General features: G+C 43.6%; 1 protein-coding gene across 1 annotated transcript in view; it reads right to left on the minus strand.

Annotated features, from left to right (window-relative positions):
- The window catches only part of LOC109934055 (protein WWC2-like), a 226,189-nt gene that overhangs the window by 89,695 nt on the left and 117,633 nt on the right, over positions 1-18,861 (minus strand). The window contains exon 3 of the mRNA XM_048594002.1: positions 6,958-7,161. Coding sequence (XP_048449959.1) covers positions 6,958-7,161 — 204 coding nt within the window. The remainder of the gene's footprint in view (positions 1-6,957; positions 7,162-18,861) is intronic.

Consider the following 18,861-nt stretch of genomic DNA (forward strand, 5'->3'; position numbering starts at 1 on the left):
GAAGTGGTTCTTGGCCTTGAGATCATTAGCGTTCCTTTCTCTGGTTCCTTTTCTGTACTTCCTCTTGCCAACTGATGTTCTTGAAGAATCGGGTCCTTCACACAGGAGGTTCCTCCAAATTGGTTCCTTCTGAATGGCAGTCTCCCAGGCATCGACATCTATGTTGCATTGCTTGAGGGAAGACTTCAGGAAATCTTCGAAAAGTTTTCGTTGTCCTCTTCTCACATGAGTGCCTTCCTTGAGTTGGGCGAAGATGATTTGGATTGATAGTTGAAACTCAGATATCCTAACCATGTGGCCAGCACAGTGGAGTTGGTTTCAGACGATCATGACCTCGATGCTGGTGCTATTAGCTGCTTCAAGGACACTGATGTTAGTACACCTGAAAATCTATTTTAACGGCACTGACGTCAATATTATTTGGAAGGCATCTGCCCACTGCTTAGACAATTATCTGAGGGTATAACATGACTATGAATTCATCACATGAAGAATAGCAAGCTTGATCTCATGCTCTATCAAAGTATAGTACAGGTCACATCACTAACCAGTCTGTTAGCACATTGACTGAGAGGGAGGATATTACCACAAAGGCAATTGTGATATTAATTTCATCATAGTATTAGGTCAGAAGTGAAGTAGTATGTGGATAATTGCACAATCTTCAGCTCTATTTGTAAACCTTCAATAATGAAGCAATCCATGATGATATGCAAAGGGTCACTGAAAACATCTGGCTTGGGTTGATAATTGGCAGATGATAGTGGGACTATGCAACTCTCAATAGGACACAGCCTAACTAACTACTCCTGACATTCAATTCCCCATCATATTGCTTAAAAGCAATTGATCGTAATTATGTGTTCCAGATAATGTATTCAGTGCCTTTCATCAGCATCCAGTTGCCAATGCAAGCTTCAAAAATAGAATCCCATTTTGTTTCTGAAGCACTGTGAGCGATGTGTTCTTGCTTCAAGGAAGAAATGCAATCTGCACCTCCCGACACAGCAGTGAGAGCAGGATCAAGTTGTAATTTCAATATCAATCAACAAGCCACACAGAATTCTATTACCAACAGACTAATGTGTCTCTTTTCCTCTGAGAATAATGGATCACTTCAAGGAATGTAACTCAGGAATTTTATTCTCAACTGGAGACTCATAAAACACATTTACACAGGCCACCTTGAGAAAACAGAAACTGATGGAATTTGAATTAACTCAGACTCTTTGATAATTTTTCAATGGTTTACAACACAGAATCACAGATCTATTACAGTCCATTTGGCCCATACTTGGTCATCTTTATATTTCCTCTGTAAGAATTGTTGTTTCAGTGTAAATATAGTTAATGGGCCATTTCCACCAAATGCAACACAGGAACAATTTCAATATAAGCATTTGGGAAATTCAAATTCTGGCAAGTATTCTCCCATTTTAGGTCAAAATGTTCTGTTGAGTGAGATTCATTGCATGTGGCACTTTTGTCACACAATTTTCCACTCTTCATCTCATTAATTATGCAATAATTGGCACCTTTCTTGGTGAATCATGAGGCCAGAGAGGTGGTAGTGCTCGCCACTACAGGACCTTCCAGCTTTCAAGCTTCTGGCTCCATACTTAAAGGCCAGCTACACACCATTTTAAATGCTGCTAGCCAAGAATTTTCCCTCGCGCTTCACTACCCAAGCCTCAAAATTCAACACATGGCCCACAGGAAAGGCAAGTTCTCTGACTGTTTCATGGAACAGGACCTGGAGGTATTGGTGGATAGGGTGGTGGAAAGCAATGTTGTCTTTTTGTTTCAGGTTAGCATTGCAGGAAGTCACGTTGTCAACAGGGCCCTCAACAAGGTCCGACTCATCTCTCGCACTTCCGCCCTCACCCCTTCTCTTTCCTCCCGCAACAGCGATAGGGTTCCCCTTATCCTCACCTCCCATCCCACCAGCATCCACATCCAGAAGATCATCAGACGCCATTTCCGCCACCTCCAGCGAGATGCCACCACCAGACACATATTCCCCTCCCCTCCCTTGTCCGCCTTCCACAGGGACCGTTCCCTCCAGGACACCCTGGTCCACAGTTCCTTCATCCCCAACACCTCCCCACAGCCCTACGGCACCTTCCCCTGTAACCGGCGAAGGTGCAACACCTGCCCATTTACCTCCTCCCTCCCCACTATCCAAGGGCCCAGACATATCTTCCAGGTGAAGCAACACTTCACGTGCACTTCCCAGAATCTAGTCTACTGCATTCGCTGCTCACAGTGTGGTCCTCTACATTGGGGAAACGGAGCGTAGACTTGGTGACCGCTTCGCAGAACATCTACGTTCTGCTCACAAAAAAGACCCTGAACTACCTGTTGCCTACCACTTTAATGCACCACCCTGCTCCCTGGCCAACATCTCTGTCTCTGGCTTGCTGCAGTGTTCCAGCGAAGTCCAACACAAGCTGAAAGAACAACATCTCATTTTCCGCTTGGGGACCCTACAGCCCTCCAGACTCAATATTGAGTTCAATAATTTTAGGGCCTAAACTCTCCCATGTCCCAGCCCCCTGTCCCACACACCAGGCCTTGTTATCACATAAAAACCGCAAGAACTGTGGATGCTGTAAATCAGGAACTAAAACAAAGTTGCTGAAGAAGCTCAGCAGGTCTGGCAGCATCTGTGAAGGAAAAAACAGAGTTAACGTTTCGGGTCCAGTGACCCTTCTTGTTTCTTGTTACCACATAGCCTGCCATTACACACCCCCTGTTGTTAGTCAATAACAGTCCCCATTAACAACTACTCACCCTCCCAGCCTGATCGTTAGCAACTCCTTTGTCTGTCCAACTGTCTTTCTCTCTCTTTGGGCTCTATTCTATCGTTTCCTCCCTACGCCACCCAACTTCCTATTTCCTGCATATAAACTGATGCTTTCCCAGCCACCATCAGTTCTGAGGAGGGGTCACTGGACCCGAAACGTTAACTCTGTTTCCTCCTTCACAGATGCTGCCAGACCTGCTGAGCTTTTCCAGCAACTTTGTGTTTGTGTTAATTCTAAAATATATGGGTCAGGATTTTACCATTTGAGTTGGGAGTCTGGTGTTGGGTTTAAAAACAGCCCTCAGGTAATTGGGCTTCACTGCTTTTCAATGAGTTAAACTAGCTACCCAAAATGTATTGCTGATCCCAGTCCAGCCTCTCGCAAAATGATTCAGGGACTGAATTGTGTCAGATAACTGGAGTGCTCGCCCAGAATTACACACCCACCTTTGGCCCTGCTTCCACTTTGGAGCGAACATCCTGTCTATGAAATCTGCTGAACAGTCTTGGTTCAATATAGCCAGATTTCTTTCCATCAAACTTGTGATCACTAGCTACAGAATGTTGCTGAGTATTCACTATAACCATAGAATTTAAATCTCTGGTTTGGAAATTTTAACATGTAATTGGGTTTTCTGAAATCCCATGGGACATAACAAGGAGTATGCAAGGTGGTTACCTAAATTTACTCCAACATTTCATAATAATCATTTCAAACATTTCAGCATTTAAGCCTTAAAGACTGGCATTCCCTCTTTGCTCCTGTACACCTCTCTCTCCTGTTTTAAGGCCTTCCTTAAAATCCACTTCTCTGACTAAAACTTGGTCAATTTTCCCCCTGTCTCTTACCTTGGTCAGGTCACTACTTTTTTTTTTGGATTTGCACTTCTCTGGGCACCTTGGGACATTTTCCTATGAGGTACTTGCCCTATACTATTGAGCATGGAAACAGACCCTTCAGTCCAACTTGTTCATGTCAACCAGGTTTCCTAAACTGATATGTTGCAGGATTGTAGGAAATGTTGTGCGGAAATGAAGTACTGGCCTTATTTGAAAAAACTGTGTGCGGCTGAGGGACCTGTCATTTATAATAAGACCGTGTGGAGCTTAGATATTGTTTTTCATTGAAAGGACTTCCATGGCTTCAATTTAGAACTTCTAGAACTTTCCTGCACTTTCCTAAGAATTTCTGAGGATTGCAAGTTAAATTTAAAGCAAAATAAAGTAAGAGGAGGGAACTGAAGCGAGAGGAGATCGAGGCTACTAAACACACAGTAGACCTGTGGCCAGGATACAGCTCATTGTTGGGAATGCACTATCAATGCACACATCCTGTCGAATACAAGGGCAGCTTGGAAAATGGTGTAAAGATGGGGCTAATAATGAGAAAGTAAAGCAGCAGAAGAGGTGTGGGGAAGGCAAATTCAAGGGCAGTCTATGCAGGAAACAAAGGTGAAGGAATGTAAAACAATAGAACTGTTGATGTTGGACTGTGTGTAAGGTTTGTTTTAACAAGCCAGTCATACGACAGAGACATTGCACTGGACTGAATGAGGGATTCACCACATTTTTAAAAGTTTGTGTCTTTGACATGATGTGACACAATGTGGTGCATCATCTACTCAGGTATGAATCAGTTCTTCATCCAAACTGGAGAAACACTCAACACAGAGTACCACAGCCTTACCATAAAAGAAGGAAGAAGAGGCAAATACAAGAACAGAGCCAATGCATTCATAAAATGACTTAGGACAAGTATCTAATGCCCTACACAGTCTTGTAAGTAAAGGACACAATCAGACCTGTAATGACAGGCTCTTAAGAAAAGAATAATTGAGTCTGTGATTTGGCGCGTCTATTGTATGGGCTGAAATGTGGACCTTGAGAAAGTCACACATCCAAAGACTAGAAAAGTTGTCAAAAGTGGTTCTGGGGAAGGGTGGAATGGGTCAGTTGGAGAAGACACAAGGGAAAGCAGCAGAGAAGAGTTTCTTAAACTATCATCAATAAAAGGTATCAAGGTCACAATCCGAGTATGGAAACATGCAGAATGAGGTGATTGAAGGAAAAAAGTGGAAAGAGAATGATGATGTTTGTAAACCTGAAATTTATAATGGAAGGGTCCTACAAGCAACTGAAGGGGAAAGTGGAAGGCTGTGAAGTGTGGAGAAATAAGCAGAGGATTTACCCTTACGCAGATCACTGCTATTACAAACCTGCAGTTTCTAACAGTCCTGTAACAGAGGATAAATACCTGCTGCCCCACTCATTCATACAATCCCTACAGTGTGGAAACAGGCCATTCAGCCCAACAAGTCCACACCAACTCTCAGAGCATCCCACCCAGACCCACCCCCCTACACCTGCATTTCCCATATCTAACCTACCTAACTCTGGACACTGTGGGCAATGTAGCATGGCCAATCCACCTACCCTGCACTGGACTGTGGGAGGAAACTGGACCACTCAGAGGAAACCCACGCAGACACAGGGAGAATGTGCAAACTCCACACAGTCACCCAAGGATAGAACTGAACCCAGGTCCCTGGTGCTGTGAGGCAGCAGTGCTAACCATTGAGGATCAGTACCTGATGCCACATGCTGTTCTGTAACATATGAAAAGTAAGCATTACTTCCTCAGTCTTGAAATATAGAACAAATACCCATGACTTGCTCAGTCCTATAATATAGGACAAATATCTATAGCTCCCTCAGTCCTCTAATATAGGACAAATACCTATAACTTGCTCAGTCCTGTAATATGGAGGAAAGTGCTGACATCTTCCAACTCTTGTAATGTAGGACAAATACCAACAGCCAAGCTTAATCTAAAAGCTCAGAGGTTAGGAATTTTTGGAGGTGTAGGGGTCTGCACCACAGTGGAGAGTTAACAGGGACCATACCCCTGTGATGACAGCATCCATGCAGCCAGGCTGCAGGTGTTGTGATTGGAGATGTACAGGGAAGGTTTTTACAGAGGCTGGTAGGTGGCTGGAATGCACTGCCAGGGGAGATGGTAGAAGCAGATATGATAGCAAAGGCATTTAGACCAGGCAGGAGGCAGAGGGATATGAGCAGGCAGGAGGTAAGGGGATATGAACCACATGCAGGCAGATGGGATTAGTTTAGATTGGCATCATGTTTGCCACAGACATGGTGGGCCGAAAGGCCTGTTCTATGTTCTAGGATTAACAGACAGCTCCACAATCCCAGCAACAGCAGTGATCGCAATGGCCAGCAAAGAATCTGTAATCAGCTCCATAAATGCAAAATCTTGGAGACCAGGACTAGATGTGTCTCAGCAAAGAATGGGTTTGAGGTCCAGAGATAGGGCTCTTCATGTAGATGCTGGGGGCAGAGGTGGTAGTGGTGGGAACACCCCCACAGGGGTCAAACCCTGAGTTTGGGGGATGACCTGCTGAACTTCAACCCTACCCCCACCACTCAATTCTTTCCTCTAGCTTCAAAATTGAGTCTAAGGACAGTGGTCTGTCAGAGGCAAAGGCAGATGAGCGGCTCCAGGTTTTCCCCACACCCACCCCTAAATCTGCAAATGTACGGGCAGGTCACAGCTGTGTGTGCGGGAGGGTGGGGGTATGGCAGAAGGGAGGACGACCCGGGTAATTTTAAGAATCCCTGCCCGCAAACCCAGCAGTGGAGGATTGTAAAATTCTGTCCACTATGTACAGGAATTCTCAATTCCCTCCGATTTCCATTAGACAATGGATGGGGCCTGCTCCAATCGAGACTGTAAACACAGTTCTTCAGGCAACAATTTTACAGAGAATCCTTTAAAATTTCAATTGTGAACATCCGTTTAGTGCTCTACATGCCTACAGCTCTGCAATAAGCCACATTTCAGTGTCATTCTGCAAAGTTCCGGTAAACAACAGCGTTATTAAGTTTCTGTTACTGATAATGTTTGGTTGAGCTACATTGAATTGATGACGCACACTTCATCCAGGATTATTTGGCAGCAGCTGAGCGAAAGAATATTTTCAATGACAGATAATTCCAAACATTAATTCATTCACATGACGCGTTGTCACAGACACTAACCGTGAGCTTAACTGTTTATAATTCAAGGGTTCGGAAGGCAAACTAGGAACACAATCAAATGTCCACTTCTTTTCTCTCCTCTCGATACTTACAACTGGTCCGGGAACTAGACTTGTCTTTCCAGACATCATTGAGATGCATGTACTCATCAATGGCGAGGGCCAGCCTTTGCTCCTTAACTTGGTAGAGTTCCTTCTGAGTGCTGAGCGCATCCTGTGCCACCATTAGGTAATCCTTCAGCATTCGCTCCTGCTCTTTCCTCCATTGTGCCCGTGGGTCCTCCAACTGGGTGGTTTCTGAATGGGTAAGAGCGATAGATTTTTCATTAGTTCAAGACGGAACAGGCTTGAGGGGCTGAACGGTCAACGCCAGTCCCCGTTACTTTAACTCATAAACATTTGAATTGCTCACGTCCCTGCATTCAGGACCTTTCAGCTGCTGTCATGATTATCTAACATCCCTTCTTAGAAGCACAGCATTAGTGTTCAATACGCTGAAAAAAAAACCTCACTTTCACATGGTAGCCACCAAAGAAAAACTGCAAATCACTTCACAGGAAGGAGGCAATGATACTGAAGAGGGCACCAAACAAAACATGGGATTCATCCTGTCTTTAACCTACTGCTTTGAAGGGCAACTCATTGTAACATACAGAAATCCTGTTTAAGTGTCCAATGATTCAGATATTATTCCCTGCCAATAGTGGTGGGCACTCATAACTGTGTCCAATGATCATCAATGTTACTCAGAAACAGGGCATCAAGAAAGGCAAATACTTAGTCTGGAGTGTTCCCTCATTCCTCTTCTCCCTATCTCTTCACAATGGCCCAACTGAGATTAGATACCCTCTTAGGGTTTTAACATTTGGCAACAATTTAAACAGGTGAAGTTGGATCAGCCAATCATTTGCATGCCCCACCTTCATCAATGCAAAAGAAAATCACGCCAGTTGAGGCCCCCATATCCAAAAATCCATTTTGCATTATTGTCAAAGCTTAAAATTATCCAGACTGACTCACAATGATAATGAGTACTATGCATGTTCCTCATTACAGCACCATCACCAATACCTGCTGATCATCTATATTTAGAAAAAGCAAATTTCTTTTTGACTCATCAGGCAATGCTACTGATATTTTCTATACGCTATAATCCTTCTCTATAAATATTAAATAACTTCCTTTAGAGCTGACAACTAACCTTGAATGAACTATCCATGTGGGTGTTTGAAACTCATTGGTCTAACATCTTTAAAATTGCTCACTTTAAATCTGTACATTTTTTTGTATGGCTTGGGAATAAGTTAGCAGACCATATAAATCCAATAGTGAATTCAGGGAAAACCTCTTCCAGAGAATGAATGAATAAATGAATGAGTGATTTTATTCTCATATGTACTTTGCAGTAAGTAAAATACAGTGAAAAGCTTATCCACTGTCGCCACAATTCAGTGCCATTTTGAATAGTTTTAAGAATAAGAAGAAAAAATTGAAAGATATAGCTTAAAGAGAGTCCAACAATCCTGCGCCAGCTCATCATCAATGATGCTTGAGAATGGTCAGATCCTGTACTTGCTACTGCTTGGAGTAATTGAGCCAAGACAAATACATGGAGGAGAGACTGACAGAAGAATACGCTGATAGGATTAAATGAAGGGGGCTGTTTGGAAGCACATATAGCTGTTTAAATATTGGTACAGAAAAGTTCAATTGAATAGCCTGTTTCTGTGCTGTAATTGTAAAGGCCTTTTGAGGCTTAACTATAAAACAAACAACAATGTATAATTGATATTACACATACACAATGGATTCTTTTACTTGGCTCTTTTTCATGCAAATGTTCACCCCTCTCTCAAAGGCATTGACTCCTTATTGGGGTACAATTCCACAGCCAAAGTCCATCTTCTAACTCATCACCATAGGTATAATTTGTTGCATGTAAATCTTTCTCTGCAGTTGTCACAGAGCTCATCCCTGTCTTATCCTGTTTCGAAGTGCACATAGACCTTCATCAGGGGTTACCACAGTAACCAGAAACAGAAAGTCTAACTAATATTCCCCACTCTAGAGTAGGTGGAGTAACTAGTTTACCGGATACACCATTAGGAGAACTAGAAGGCTTTAATTCGAGCCACAGAGCACAGAGACGAACATGGCTTGAATGCAATGTGGTTGAGTTGAGCCAGGTTTTTGATCAAAATGGGAACTGTAGTTATGGGGTTCAGGTAAAAGACGGAATTACAGCCACAATCAAACCAGCCATGATCTTACTGAATCGCAGAATGGAACGGTTGCTCAGAGGTTAGCACTGCTGTTTCACAGCACTAGGAATTCAATTCCACCTTTGGGTGACTGTCTGTGTGGAGTTTGCATGTACTCCCTTTGTCTGCACAGGGTTCCTCTGGGTGCTCCAGTTTCCTTTCCCAGGCACAAAGATGTGCAGGCTAGGTGGATTGGCCATGCTAAATTGCCCATAGCATCCAAGGACGTGTAGGTTAAGTGGATTAGCTGTGAGAAATACTGGGATGGGGTAGGTGGGTGAGTCTTGGCGGGATGATTTACAGAGGGTTGGCGCAGCCTTGATGGGCCAAATGGCCTGATTCTACACTGTTGGGATTGTATGATGATTCAGAGTGAGCTGAATGGCCTACTGCTCTTACTTATGATCTTTTTAAGGACTTATACTAGTTGTGGTTGACAGTCACAAATTGGTATTCATTAGGTTAGACAAATCTGTGTTAAGTATGTGCATTCCACAGATTTAACAGCAGTTCGCAATGTCTATGATCAAAATAAATTAGAGCAAACCTAATGTTAAGAAGCTAATGCACCACATAAGCCATTGAACAGTATGTCAAAGGTTTTAACTTATCAAGGCTGCTTTTAAAATAAAGAACTTGATAGGAAATCTGAAACTGAACATACCAAGAAAGGTCTGGAAACATACATTTGCAGCAACAGCACCTCAAAACAGAACTTACGCTATGGGTGGGTCAGATCGTGAAGGTGTGTTTGTTGTGATAGTCAGGCTGGACCCTGAATTGGGGTCTAAAGTGGGTGTGAGTCCAGCATTGGTCAGGCTTGAGGCTGTTAGGTGGGCAAGGGGTTGGCATCGAGTCAAGTGGGTCTGAGAGGCATGTCAGGGGGCCAGGGGATGTGTCAGGTATCCAGGAGATGTCAGCAGGTGGGTGATGCCAAGGGGCAGGGTGGGTTGGGGTTGCGGTCAGCAGTGAGAAGAGGGGTTAGTTTAATAGTTAACCAGGAGTTCGAGTAGGCTTTTAATCCTGCGAGTAACTATTAACCTTCAATGAACCAAAATCCTCTGAAGTTTCTGACTTTAATGGGCTTTCATGGAGACTTTCAGATGCAGGGCAACTGGCCATCAGCAGTGTTCATTTCGCCGACAATCCCCATGGAGTCGACTGTCTCCGGGAATCGGGAACCTTTTGCATGCTACAGCAGAAACAGATCTCTGTATCTCACACACTCATCTCCATCTCACTTATCTTGCTCACTTCTCCAGAAGCTGGGGGGTGCTTCCACTGAGCACAAGGCTGTAAAATAGAAGGAGCAAGTTTGTGATTTCTCTGTCGGAGTGAAGTGTTTTTAGGGCTAATTAAAGGTGCAAGATAACTCTTCGGTTCAAAGCATTGAAAGGAACTTGCATGAGATTGCAATGGTTCATTGACTGTCTGCACTCTGTGCCATCATGAAGTTTTATCAGTGTGCCCATTTAACTTAACTGTTTCTATTTACGCTGTGGTACTCACAATCGGATCTCAGGAGCCGGCTATAATGGGTTTCAATTAAAAGAGCCACGAGAGAGTTTGTGTGCCAACTTTCATGGCAAATTGAACTTCATTCCTGATTGCTTAATCAAACCTTTCCTCATCAGTTCTAGCCCCAGGATGTTTGAGATCCCTATTAATCAAATGATGCTCTTCATTAATTTTCCAGACAGTATAAAGCAATAAGAGAGGCAGCAATCAACGTAATGTTACATTGGGCATTCATAAGGCACTTGACTGTTTAATATGCAGATCCTGGAATCCGAGAAGTGCACTTCTCTGACCCCAGGTCCCTCTTTCCCGTTCTCACTAACCTACGTTTGTTTTTATTCATTTGTGGGATGCGGCCATCACCATCTAGATCACAATTTATTGCCTATTCCTAATTGCCCAGAAGGCAATTAAGAGTCACCCACATTGCTGGAGTCACATGTAGACGAGGCCAAGTGATGACAGCAGATTTTCTTCTCTAAAAGAAGATCAGTGAACCAGATGGGGTTTTTTTAAGTGACAAATGACAGTGGTTACACAGTCACCATTGGATCAGCTTTATAATTCCAGACTTTTATTGAATTCAAATTTATCTGTCTGTCACGGTGGAATTCAAATCCGTATCCCTAAAACACTCGCCTGGGTTTCTGGATTATTAGTCCAGTAACATTACTACTACATTTCAAATTCCCATCATCTTTCAATTCTTTCAAGGCCTTATTCCTCTGCATCTTTGTACAAACTCTTGCCTCCCCACATTCTCCCAATTAACTCCATTTGCCTGCAGCCTTTTGCATGACTTCCCACCTCTCTACGCTCCACAGTTGATGGTTGGACCTTCAGTTGCTTAGGCCTTGAGCTCTGCAACTCCATTCCTGAAGCCCTCCTCCTTTTCATCCCGCGCTCTCTTCCTGAAGGATGGTCTATAAACCCTGCCTCTTCAGCTAAGCTTTTCATTTATTCCTGTCAAATCCTTCTCCATTGTCCCAGCTTTCATTTTCTAAGTTACTACATTACTGCTGCAGCTCTCGCTGCTCATCAAAATGTACATGGAGGGCCTATAAAAGCTGGTGGAAGCCAAGAAAAACATGGGCCTCTAACATTATTAGTGTGAGTTGTAGCTCAATTGGTAAGCATTTCTGACTGTGAATCACAAGGTTCCATATTTAAGAACCTCTTCAGATCTGAGTGCTAAACACAAGGTTGATACAAGTGCAGTTCTGAGGAGGTACTGAAGTAAATCCAAAACAATGCTGGAAATATTACATATTTACACACACATATTAATCAATTAAAACCATCTAACTGATTAAAGATTTAACAGCATCTTAGGTTTGTTTAATACATCCTCAACAGTTGTGTGACCCTTTGATCTTTTACTTATAAATTCTTTGTCTGATACCACCTCTCTCACTAACACCTGAAGAAGGAGTGAGGCTCCAAAAGCTTGTGTTTCCAAATAAACCCATTGGACTATAACTTGGTGTCGTGTGATTTCTGACCTTGTCCACGCCAGTCCAACACCGGCACCTCCACATTGTGACATATGTGCAGATCAAGCAGCATGTGTGAAGAGAAACAGAGCTAATGTTTCATGTCGATGAAGACCCTTCATCAATTAAGGTGCTGTCATTTTAATGTGACATTAAACTGAGCCTCCACCTATTCCATCAAATGGATCTAAATATCCCATGACAGTATACTGAAGAGGAGCATAAAAATTCTCCCAAGTGTCCTGGCCAATATTTATCCCTCATCCAGTACCATGCAATAAAATCAGATTATCTGTTTATCACGTTGCTGTTTGCAGTTATGTACAACTTGGCTGCTATTTTTCCTAAATTACACAATGACTATTTAGTACTTAATTGGCTGTAAACCACATTGAGACATCTGGTGGTTTTCAAATGTACTGTATACATGAAAATGTTTTTATTATTAGATTTCGTTAGAATGCATCAACATTCTAGAAAGTGTTACTGATACAAAAACTCTTAACTATCAAGAGTTTCCTCTTCACCTAAAATACTTACGGACAAACAGTAAATAGGAAATATCAACAAACTGGTGCAAAACAAGCACGAATTTTAAGCTAAGATAATAAGGTGTAGAGCTGGATGAACACAGCAGGCCAAGCAGCATCAGAGGAGCAGGAAAACTGATGTTTTGGGCCTAGGCCTAGGCCTGAAACGTCAGCTTTCCTGCTCCTCTGGTGCTGCTTGGCCTGCTGTGTTCATCCAGCTCTACACCTTGTTATCTCAGATTCTCCAGCATCTGCAGTTCCTACTATCTCTGAAATGAATTTTAAGCTAACGTTTTTTTAGAATGACTGTGAAGTTATTTATCACACAGTGAAGTAATAACTGCAATCTCGATGTGGTCTTGACGATGACCACTGCATTTCAGTGACTTTATGGTTCTTTTGTCATCAGCAGCTGAGCCACACGGCTCAGGCAGGTCCATGTTTCAGAGTCTCTGGCATGTTTGGTCACGGTTGAGAAGCAAGAAGTGGGGAAGCAAGCAACTGTGAACCAGGGCAGTGAAAAGACAGAGAGTCAGGGTTCCTGCTTCAGAAAGTATACATGTGTTGGAGAGAGAGATGGAGGAAGGAAGGATAAAAGGAAGGGAGGGAGAGAGAAATGAAGGGAGAGAAGAAGCAAGGGAGGGAGGAAGGGAAAAAGGGAAGAAGAAAAGATTGAGGAAAGGAGAGAGCGAGACAAAAAGGAAGGCTAAAAGTGAAAGAGGGAGTGAGGAAGAAAGGAATTAAGGAAGAGATTAAGGGTGAAAGAAAAGAAGGGTGCAGGAAGGAAGAAAGTGAAACAAAGGCAGGGGACATGAGATGAAGCAAGGCAGGGAGAGACAGAGAAAGGACAGAAGGAAGGAGGGAGGGTGGCAGAATAGAATGGAGGAGGGGAAGGTGGGGGGGCAGTGGGGTGAGGAAGGGACTGACTTCCACTTATACAGTGCTTTTCATGACCACCAGACAACTGAAATTGTTTTACAGCCAATGAAAGATGTCCTGTTTTCAAAACAGTCACTGTTGTAATGTAGGATAGGTGGCAACCATTCACACAGCAAGCTCCCACAAACAGCAAAATGACAATGATCAGCTGGTTTACTTTTGTGGTTCTGTTCGAGGACTAAATATTGAACAGGGCACTGGGGATAACTGCACTACTCTTTGTCAAAGTAATGCCATGAGATCTTTTAAATCCACTAGTGCAGATAAATGGAGCCTCGTTATAACATCTGTTCCCAGGATCTGAATGTGCGTGTCAGTCATGACTTTTATTCAAGTCTTACAGTGGGACTTGAAGACAGAATCTTGTGACTTTGAGGCAAGGAAGCTAACAACTCAGGCATGGCAGTCTCAGTTGAGGTAATCAGCATCAGGAAATGATAGGGTCATGCTCAGCAGCCGGGATGAAAGACTTTTTATATTCAGCACATAAGATCACAGTGCGGAATGACAGCTTCTGTTAGGTAATGGAGGGCTACTCAATAATTAAACTCAGAACACAGCAGGATCTTGCTCAGATGGGCCAATGAGCCAAGGAGTGGCAGATGGAGTTTAATTTAGATAATTGTGGGCTCCTGCATTTTAGAAAGGCAAATCAGGGCAGTACTAATATACTTAATGGTAAGATCCTGGGGAGTGCTGCTAACCAAAGAGACTTTGGAGTGCAGGTTCATAGTTCCTTGAAAGTGGAGTCGCAGGTAGATAGGACAGTGAAGAAGGTATTTAGTATGCTTGCCTCTACTGGTCAGTGTCCGAATTGGGAGGTCATGTTGCAGCTGTACAGGACATTGGTTAGGCCACTATTGAAACATTGTGTGCAATTCTGATCTCCCTGCTATTGGAGGGATGTTGTGAAACTTGAAAGGGTTCAGAAAAACTTTACCAGATGTTGCCAGGGTTGGAAGGTTTGAGCTATAGGGAGAGCCTGAATAGGCTGAGGCCATTTTCCCTAGAGCATCAGAGGTGAGGGGTGACCTTATAGACGTTTATAAAATCATGAGGGGCATGGATAGGGTAAATAGACAAGATCTTTTCCCCGGGGTTGGGGAGTCCAAAACTAGAGACATGGGTTTAACATGAGAGAGGAAAGATTTAAAAGGGACCTAGGGGACAACTTTTTCACGCAGAGGGTGGTGCATGTATGCAATGAGCTGCCAGAAGAAATGGTGGAAGCTGGTACAATTACAGTATTTAAAAGGCATCTGGATGGGTATATGAATAGGAAGGATTTAGAGGGATATGGGCCAAGTGCTGGAAAATGGGACTAGATTTATTTAGGATATCTGGCCAGCATGGACGAGTTGGACCGAAGGGTCCGTTTCCACGCTGTACATTTCTATGTCTCTATGACTCTATAACCGTGCTCCAGATAGAAGCCAGATCAAGAGAGCAGAAATAGACAAAAGAGAAGAAACTTGTAAAAAAAAACTTTGAAAAGTACTTTCAGCTATATATTCTCCCAACAAACACAATGAAAAGATATAGAGGGTGAAACTCTCTGCTATAACTTTGATGGAAATGGAGAAGTGTATTTACAAGTGTGAATGGATTTCCACAATCCTTCCCACAAAATTACACTGACAAAGAAGGAGAAACTCTGAGGAAGGTTATTCCCATGCATGACTTTTTTTACACAGGAAAGTTTCAACTTCAGAAGATCCAGGTAGGTTAGGGTTAGGGTTAGATGACACCCACTCATCTGCCTGGTAATTGCGAGAGGCGAGTGTTTTCTGTCCATGTGATCTGAGGAGGGAATTTCAATGCCTTTGTTTGGAAATGGAAACAGCAATGTTTTCTCTTCGTTCTCGCACATGGCTGTCACAGGAAAATATGATGGTTATTAGTTCAGACCTAGTTTCCCTGCAGAAGGTGGTGGTGGTCAGAGCCCATTAACTAGGTCCCGGGGCTGTGGGGAGTCGAGGGGGTCCTGCTATGCTCCGGACTGGGTCGCTGAGGTTGAAGGTGCAGAGTAGCACTGGGCCCCATGATCTCTGGCCCTGCCTCTGGTGGTGAGTCTTCTTTGTCCAAGTCTGTGTCCTCAAGGTTCTCTGACTGTGTCACTGGGTAGATAATTCCAGGATGATGACACAGCAACTCAGAAGGAACGACAATATGCCATGTGTGACTTTGAGGTGGAGCATGAAGATATGCACCTGACAATTACCTGTTTGATCACTGCCCTACAATGGTTCCCTTTCTGGCAGTGCCCCAATTCTCATTGATTTTTTCATATCCCTCTCCTGATCTCTGTAATCTCCTTCAACCTCTATAAAACTCCTTCGACAGCAGCTTCCAAACCCACGACCACTACCCTCTAGAAGGATAAGGACAGCAGATACACCACGACCCGCTGCAAAGTCCCCTTCAAGCCACTCACCATCCTGACTTGGAAATGTGTCTCCATTCCTTTACTATTGCTGAGTCAAAATCCTGAAACTCCCTTCTCGACAACATTGTGCGTGTTCCTACACCCCGATGACTGCAATGGTTTAAGAAGGCAGCTCACTGGCACGCAAGTTGGTTTTCCACCTGCTGCCCTTGTCATCTCAGTGCCGCTACACTCAGGAGGAAGGGCTTACCCCAGGCCTTTCTGAGAAAAGATTCAATTGAATCACATCATTGCAGTACAAATGCCTCCAGGCTCCAGTTAAATGCTCGCCCCCTCTTGACTGTGAACACTGTGCTCTAAGCAGTAAACCCATTACTGTTAAAATCACATGCATAATTTGGTTAGTGCTGTTGAATAATCAATAGTAATTCTTAATAATAATTAACCGTTCTCCCTTGATACCAATTTTATGTCTTGGAACCTCAGCCAAAAGTGAGGGGAAGAGTTGAACACTTTACCATGAAATCTGATCGGAAGCCACTAATGCATGAGTTCCTGTGATTGTCCTGGAAGTGAACAATAAAGTGAATGAACTTGTAGCAATGAGCAAAAGATTTTTGCGAAATTTCCCTGGAATGAGTGACCCATTCAAATATTCTCCTTATTTATTTATTTTTTCCAAAACAATATGTAAGTGACAGGATGCGGTTAATGTGGTTGTAACTTGCTGTTGGAATCAGGTACAAGGAATTGGGTGGGGACAAGCGGAAGTGGGGGTGGGTTTTTTTGCACACAGTATGTTCCATGGTTTTGTACATTCCTATGTCTGCAGCAAACAAACCTTAGTCCCTTTGCTATGATCCATCCTTATACAGGTCAGCTTTGAAGTGGTGGAAAATGTGCTTTCACACTTAAGCTGGTGAGGATTGTTGTCACAGTTCAACGACTGCAAAAAAATAATGGCTGGACAACCAGCTATGGTCCTATGCTTGGAGATAGCAAAAACTGCATTTGCTGGAGTCAGAGTCAATACAGTGAGCTGGAGGAACACAGCAGGTCAGGCAGTATCAGAGGAGCAGGAAAGTTGATGTCTCGGGTCAGGACTCTTCTTCAGAAATGGGGAGAGGGATGGGAGCTGGGAAATAAATAGAGGGGGTAGGGCTGGAGTAAGGTAAGGTGGGATGGTGACATTTCCTTTTCAACAATCTTTCCTTTAACTCCTCCTACTTCCTACAAATTAAAAGGGTGATTATGGGCACCCGTATAGGTTCAAGCTATGCCTGCCTCTTTGTGGGATACATGGAACAGTCCCTCTTCCGCTGTTACACTGGCACTATCCCTCACCTCTTCCTCCACTACACTGATCACTGTATCAGCGCTACCTCAAACTCCCACAAGGAGCTTGAACAGTTCATTAACTTTACTAACACCTTTCACCCCAACTTCAAATTCACCTGGACCATCTCCGACACCTCCCTCCCGTCCCTGGACCTTTCTGTCTCCATCTCCTGTAACCGTCTCAGCACCGCCATCTATTTCAAATCCACTGGCTCGCATAGCTACCTTGACGACACCTCCTCTCACCCATCCTCCTCCAGGAATGCAATCCCTTAATCACGATAACTGTGAATCAATAGTCAATTGTTGGGGAAAATCCCATCTGGTTCACTAATGTCCTTTAGGGAAGGAGACTGCCATCCTTATCTGGTCTGGTCTACATGTGACTCCAGACCCACAGCAATCTGACTGACTCTTAACTACCCTGTGAGCAATTAGGGATGGACAATAAATGCTGGCCTAGCCAGAAATACCCTCATGAATTAAGTTTTTAAAAATTGAGAGTTGTCTGATGGGCAGTAATTGGATGGGTTGGATTTTCCTGTTTTTTTGGTCTATGGGATTCACCTGGGCAATTTTCTACAGCGTCGGGTAGATGCTAGTTGTGTAACCCGGTGCCAACAAAGCAGGCTGCTTTGCCTTGGATCATGCCAAGCTTCTTGAGTGTTGCTGCAGCTACACTCAACCTTGCAAGCGGTGAGTGTTTCATCACAGTCCTGACTTGTGTCTTGTCGATAGTGGACAGGCTATGGGCAGTCAAGAGCGACAACTGAATGGTGCTGAACGTTGTGAAATCAATCAGCGAACATCCTCACTTCTGACCTTAGGATGGAGTGGAGGTCATCAATGAAGCAGCAGAAGATGGTTGGGTTTAAGACACTGCCCTGAGGAACTCCTGCAGAGATGTCCTGGAGCTTAAATGACTGACCTCCAACAATCACAACCATCTTTCCTTGTGCCAGGTATGACTCCAACCAGTGTCGTTTTCCCCTGGATTCCTATTGACTCTAATGTTGTGAGGCCTCTTTGTTCCTACACTCAGTTGAATGCAGCCTTGATGTCAAGGGCTATCACTCTCACTTTGCCTCTGGGATTCAGCTCTTTTGCTCATGGGTGATCCAAGGTTCTGGTGAGGTCAGGAGCCAAGTGGCCCTGATGGAACCCAAACTGAGATATAGATCATTAAGCTCAAGGGGTGCTTGTTTTTCTAAAGCTCCCTTATTAGTCAAGAAAGCAGGTTGGTCTATATGAATCCCGCCAATGTCAACAGCTAATATAACACTGACAACAGACAGGGTTTAACATTGACCAGTAGGTCCTTACTTGGACTTACACATGTCCATTATCTTCCTGTGCTTTTTGCAAAACAACTTTCTGTTCATTGATCATTCAAATAGGTCTGAGAGTTGATTGATCAGGGCAAGCAACTCTGTATTTTCTGAACCAATCAGATTGGTTTAGAACAATTCTCCAATCAGGCTGAACCATCATTAACGAGCAGCGTTGTATCTCAGCCAGCAATTCAAGAACAC

Source organism: Rhincodon typus, chromosome 3 (genome assembly GCF_021869965.1).
Source record: "Rhincodon typus isolate 14 chromosome 3, sRhiTyp1.1, whole genome shotgun sequence".
NCBI classification, from domain to species: domain Eukaryota; kingdom Metazoa; phylum Chordata; class Chondrichthyes; order Orectolobiformes; family Rhincodontidae; genus Rhincodon; species Rhincodon typus.